The 6,501-nt window shown below is 50.9% G+C and overlaps 1 protein-coding gene across 1 annotated transcript in view; it reads left to right on the top strand.

Moving 5' to 3' along the window:
• The first annotated feature begins 956 nt into the window (after positions 1-956).
• The window catches only part of PLPP3 (phospholipid phosphatase 3), a 47,253-nt gene continuing 41,708 nt past the window's right edge, over positions 957-6,501 (top strand). Inside the window, exon 1 of the mRNA XM_074596849.1 lies at positions 957-1,649. Within this exon, the coding sequence (XP_074452950.1) occupies positions 1,511-1,649 (139 nt within the window). The 5' untranslated portion in view covers positions 957-1,510. The remainder of the gene's footprint in view (positions 1,650-6,501) is intronic.

Below are 6,501 nucleotides of genomic sequence, written 5' to 3'. Positions count from 1 at the left end.
GGGATGCGGCAGAATATGTTCCTCGGCGCAGGAGTCGGCCTGGCGGTGGTTTGCCAGCGCACAGGCGGAAGGCTGAGGTCAGATACAAGACCAAAAAACCAGAAGAAAAGTGGTTAGATGCTGTCCCAAGCAGTTTCCTGGGGTAACACACACTCTTCCCACCACCCGCGCCCCTGGCCGCCCCGCTCGGAGCTGCAAGCATCGCCATCCTGCCAGCCTGGGTTCCTGGGAAACCTTTTGCTTAATTCCTTTGTGATTTTTAATTAGACCAAAGGGGCGATTAACCAACGTAATAATCCCTCATCCAACTCTGAACGCTCTCGTTACACTCATTTTAGGAAGGTGGCGTTGCTGGTGCAGGAGGGTGAAGGTGCGATGGTTTGGTGGCGGTACCCGGCGGGTGGCATGGCCAAACCCATCCTTTGGCCCCGAGCAGGCAGAGCGGGATCCGGCCCCGTTGGGGTCTGCCAGGCGCTGGGGTCTGTGGGTACCACACACACGCGTCCCCTCGAAAAGAGTCTGTCTCAGCACATGGAGCAGAGCTGGAGGGCAGGAAGAAAAACCAGGAGAAAAACGTTTAAAAGTTATTTGTTACTGGTTTGCTCCCCTTCACACCCTTACCACCCTTCGGGAGTCCTCCAGCCCTGCATGGGCTGGTTGTTTTCCTTCCCCCCCGTCCCTCTCCCGTTGCACTCCTCTCTTCGGTTTGCTAACGCTAGAGGCTCCCTCCTTCTGGTCTGCGAAAAAACTTTTAGTTCCTGACTCTTTTTTTTTTTTTAACTTCCCTCAGGAAAAAAATGTGGAGTTAATTATCTATGTAAAATGTCAGATGCAGGAAAGGGGCTGTGCTTACTTGGATATCCCATCCGAGGCGAAGTGACTGATTTTTCCCCCCTCCTTCTTTTTTTTTTTTTTTTTTTTTTTTTTTTTTTCCTAAGGGGTGGAAAGGACCTCGCGAAATAAAAGTGCAGAAACAAGCCGGTGGCTCCCAGAGCGGCCGGGGCGGGCGCGGCGGGAGCCCCCAGCGCAGCGCGGAGCGGAGCGCGGAGCCCACCTGCCCTCGGGACTCAGCATCGCCCTGTTCCTCGCTCCGCACCTTTACTCCCTCCGCGTACTGAGATCTTGATATACGTATATATAAAATTTTTTTATTATTATTATTTTTTTTTTTAATATCGCTCCCCCCGGCTTTTCCTCCAGGACTTTTCCACCGCCTTGGGACACCCGCAAAACTTCTCCCTCGCTCCCCCTTTCCCTCCCGCCCTTCCTTTGCTGGTGGTTTGGTTTTTTGTTTTGCTGTTTTTTTATTTTTTTATTTTTTGTTTTAAATTTTTGGGGGAAGACCCGCCCGCGTTTCGCCTCCCGTGCCCCACCGGAGAGGCCGGGAGCGGCTCCGGGCGGCGCGGGCAGCACCTCCCCGGCGCACCGCGTGTGTGCCCGGCGGCCCGGCTCGGCTCGGCGCGGCACGGCCCGGCTCGGCTCGGCGCGGTTCGGGCGCTCCCCCCCGATAATGCAGAGCTACAAGTACGACAAGGCGATCCCGCCGGAGAGCAAGAATGGGGGCAGCCCGGCGCTGAACAACAACCCGGCCAAGAGCAGCAGCAAGAAAGCCCTGCTCATCTGCCTCGACTTCCTCTGCCTCGTCATGGGTGAGCAGCCGCGGGGCTCCGCGCCCCTTCCCCCCGCTCCCAGATCCCCCCCACCCCGAGCCCCTCCACAGCTTTCCCCCCCCGTTCCCCCCCGCCCCCCCCTCCCGGGCTCCCGCTTTGGGAAAGTTTGGCGGAGGGAAGGCGGGCGGGCAGAGCTCGGCCGCGCCGCTTCCCGAACAAAAGCGGAGCGGGGCCGCCGGCCGGGCCGAGGCGAGGCGAGGCGAGCCGGGAAGCGGGGGCCACCGGCCGGGGCGCGTCGGGCTAGGGAGCGGGGCCACCGGCCGAGGCGGGGAGCGCGTCCCGCCGGGGTCACACAGCGGGGCTGGAGGTGTTGGGGGGAGCGGGGCAGCCGTCTCTCCGCACGGAGAGGTGGGCACAACACCCCCCACCCCCCCGATTTACCGATTGTTGTTATTGTTATAGTTAGTTATCGTTTCACCCCGCTGCCGTGCCCCGAGCCGAAGGATGGGGGGGTTTAGAAGGGAGGGGGGGTTAGAAGGGGGGGGGGGGGAGCAGCCAGGCCGCACGCAGGGGGCACTGTGGGCTCGGGGATGCGCCCCCGGGGGTGTCCCCCGGGCCGGCCCCGCACCCCGGTGACTCCCCGGTAGGGTCCGGGGCCAGCTCCAGGTGGAGGTAGTGCTCTACAAACCCCGCAGTTTGGGTCTGCTTCTGTTTGCGTTAATAACGGCAAAAAAAGAAACTCTTGCCACCCTCGTTACTTTGTGTTGCTCAGATGTCGCGTTTACCGGTGGTTCTGCCTTTCTTCCCTCTCCCCTTCTTGCACCCAGTGCAGGCATCTCGCTAAACTCTTATTTATTTCCTTTTTTTTTTTTTTTCTTTTCTTTTAAAAAGATTGCTTTGAAGTGCTCTCCAGCATCTCGGAGTCACTGGCAGAGGTTTTGGTTTGCCAGCCTGCTTGGCTTTTGGAAATGGTATGGCATGTAAGGAAACTGTCAACAGGCTGTCTCCAAAAGGGTTTTGCATGCCAAAACATCAACCGTTCAATTATGGCTGCGATGCTGAATATTTAATTGACAGACACAGGCAGGGGAAATCAACTGGCTTCCAACAAAGAGATTAATAACACAACAGCACGTGAGTTTAATACTCCAGACACCACAGTCTTTAAAACAATTGTTTCTGCTTAGAGCCCATTTTTTAAAGACTGTCAGTTTGGTTTAATTTTTATGTAGTTTATTGATCATCTGGTGTGTATTACGAGGCACTAATACATTAAGAAGAGAGGCATGGTTTTCTCTTTATATTCCCACAAGAATAGAGGCCAGTGCAGAAAGCTTCATCTTCTTGTATCTGGAAAAAATAAAAATACTTGATATCCCATATATGAAACTAGTATAAGTGGAAACATAACTAGCTTGACTTACCTCACTTATTTAAACAGAAGGTTGGATTCCTAGTAAAACAGCTCCTAGGAGTCAGAACTTTTAAACTTTTATTTACGCAAGTTTTTTTAACTTCAGGCATTCCTGGCATGAGTAAGTGCTCTTTCCACGGGTTAAAGGGTTCTTCTTCCCCTTCTCTAGACTAAGGGTCCTAACTGCAAAAGCAGTTAGTTGACATGTGTTATTCTACTTGTGATAGTTTGGGTAAACAGAACTTATCAAGCGTCACTGGGAGGGTATTGTTAGCGGGCAATAATGTGATACAGCAAAAACTCTGATTGTTGCTTTGTTTCACATTTACTACAGGTGGAAATCAGAAAGTAAACACCAGAGTTGGAGTTGTGTGGGTTGGGTTGTGTTTTGGGTTTTTTTTTTTATTATTATTTAGTGTGAGGAGCATTTAAAAGTAGGAGTGTTTAAAAGTAAGAGCAGGAATTCAACAGCTGAAGGGAAGTTTAGATCTGGCTGATCACCGGCAGGTGAAGAGCACAGGTGGGATGTGGCAAGGGAGGTGATTACACGATGGATAGCCCACGATGGGTGTTTGGGGATGGACTTCTCAAATACACCCAGACCAGTAGCATCAGACCTGCTGGGGGCTGACTGGGCATGGGTTGCTGTGGAAGCCGGCTGCCCCACTCGCAGGAAGCTTGGCTTGCCCTTCTCTCTGCCTTTTGCTGCGGAAGACTAAGAGCTTCTAATTTGCAAGCACTTGATTCCTGATTTTTCTTCCTTCCTGACCTTGTCAAAATAAAACCACTTTGAAGGTGAAAAAAAGGTGCTCTAGCTGTAAGCCTGTAAGAGAAAGTTGGACAGATAAAGGTTGATGAGTATTTACACATTCAGGAAAAAAAAGAGTCCTATGTGAGATAATGAGAAGTGGAATTGGGTGAAGTGACTTGTTTCAAGGTGGAGGTACTCAGTAGAGGTCTTCTGCTGGTGCATGTAGGCACATGGCCAATGGCCTCCAGTGCAGTTAAACTGAGTTACGCCTCTTGAGCGGCTGCCCAAAGACATTCAGAGTAGCAGGGAAACAGAAGGCTTTTTTCTCATTTGAGGACCACGTTAGGAAATATGAAAACCGGTCATTTGATTTGCAGAGGTCTGTGACGCTGCCTTGGCTTCTGCTGCAGGTACTGCCATAATTCTGACCTGAATTGCTTTTCTATGGGGGGGAAAAATGAAAAGAATGGCTGAAACGTCTTTCAGAAATGACACACATCAGCTCTCTGTGAGGTGGTAGATGCGTACAAACCCTTCTTTGTTTACATACAAATTTAAACAAATTACCCAGAAGACAATTATCTTAAACATCTAAGAAAGTCAGAATACGTAAAGTAGAGCTATCAGGAGTTTCCTTCAGCTTTGATTTGGTGCGAGTCGTTAGAAAGATCCACATTGTCTTTCATCGTTAAGTACAATGGTTATCTTGATAGTAAATGCATACGGGGAAGATTTGTATCTTCATTCCTTGGGCATCATGGGGAGCAAAGCTGTTGAGCTGTTGGCAGAAGTTTGTTGCTGGTGGAGTAGGTCGGATGAAGATCTGCTGAACCAGACCCCCCATTTCTCCTGCATTTCCAACTTGTGCCGGGTTGGCAGGGAGCTGAGTATTTCGGAATACCCCGCTCCTCTAACGAGTGCGCTTGGCACTGACAAATCCCTGGTTTCTTGCATGAGCAAGCGGTTTCATCACCGACACTGTGAACTTCCCCGAAATTTCATGGTGGTGCTTAACTCGGTAAAAGAGGCAGAAAAGAACTGAGCGTGCATTTATTAAAGCAGGTCATCCGAGGGGGGAAAATAACTTTCTCCATCTGCTTCCTCCTCTCGGGAGGGCTCTGTTTAGAGAATTAGGAGATGCTTCCTGAAATTGTTAGGGCCGCAGGCGAGCTTGGTGGTGTGGAAGAGTCTCTGCTGCCCTGTCCTTCTGTCACTGGTCACTGTGACACATCTGAAAATGTGATTGAGGAGATCAGCTGGGGGGGCCTGAAGTTGCCCCCGCTAAGACGGTCGGTGGCCTCACATTGGAGAGCTGCGGGGAACTCTTGAGCAGCAAAATCAGAGGTGCGATGGGAGGACCTCGCTCCCCTTTCATCTGATCATCAGCCCAATCTCAGCCCCATCCCTTTGCCAGGAGTTCCTTGTACCTCCTCCCCGGAGCATAGAGCCATTACTGGGCAGGGGGGGGAACTGGTGTCACCTTGGCTGGGTAAGGTCCCGCTGGGCAGCTTTCCTTGGTGCCGTGGTGTTTTGGCGCCCAGATGCGGCACTGCATGGAGCTGCTGCAACCAGCCACCGCCTTTCTGTAGGAGGCACAGGCCAGGTGGGGAAAAAACCTCCTGCCCTGACCCTCGAGACAGCGTATTTTGGAGGCTGGCCCCACAGATGTAGCATCTAGGGTTAAATTTACTCCTCTTGGACCTGCTGGTTTTTCCCTTGGCAGGGACTCCTGGTGTTCAGTGAACTCTGAGCAGCCACCTGCGCTTTGCTGATGGGCATTTAGTCGCGCATTTAATCTCAGCAGAGGGGAAGGCTGTGTCAGCAAGGTCCATAGGGCAGACGAGGGTCTTCGGTAGCTTCTATTTGTGCAGCTTGCGCGGGTGGAACAGTTTCCAAAAAAGTTCTGCTTGCGCTATAAAATAGAGGGATTTCATCTGGCATACCTGCTTCCGAGGCTCGGGGAAATCGGGTTTACGGGAGCACGTGTTTCAGGCTGGTGAGATGTAAACTGCACATAATTTACTGCCCTTCTTACTTTCTGTCTCTAATTTAATTTTCTCTCTTCTGTCAATCCCAGTTAATCTGTACAACACAAGTTTTACTGCCTTTGGGAGGTTTTGAAGCAACAGATGGATAGGCCTCTTACGACCTTAGTATCGCTTCAGCTTTCTCACAAATTTACCATCTCCTCTTATGTAGCCAGCCTGATGCTAAAACGAACTTTGAAAGTAAATATTTACGCTAGCAGGACCTTGACATGTTTATGTAAGTGGGGATATAATCTTATAATTTGGGCTAACAGTTTAGATTACTCTTGACTTTCCTCTTCTGCGTAGAAAACTGTGTCGTCCTCCAGCTTTCAGAAGCAAAAAGGGCTTGAGTTCTGCCAGGGGCCCTGTCGCTCCACCACGAAAATTGGCGCAAACAGGCCTGGGATTGTCATTTAAGTGTAAGGAGTGGGAGGAATTAAAGATGAGGGATGAGGTTAGAGTTATTTGGATGCTGTAAAGTTGAATTTGATGAGCTAAGCATCTTTGCTTTGTTTGGGTTGGGGTTGTTTTTTATTTTTAAGACTATCCTGCCGTGCAGGGCTCACTTGTCGTGTAGGTAACATCTTTCTATGCGCTCCTGAAGAAACTGCTGACCCAACCATTTCTTATTTTCGGCAAAGGACAACGAGATCTGACTGTACTAAACCAGCCAGGCAGTCCCAACGCCTTGGCGTT

This window comes from Larus michahellis, chromosome 8 (assembly GCF_964199755.1).
Source record: "Larus michahellis chromosome 8, bLarMic1.1, whole genome shotgun sequence".
In the NCBI taxonomy this organism is placed as follows: Eukaryota; Metazoa; Chordata; class Aves; order Charadriiformes; family Laridae; genus Larus; species Larus michahellis.
The sequence above is the reverse complement of the archived record's forward strand: the minus strand, read 5'-3'. Positions and strand labels throughout refer to the sequence as shown.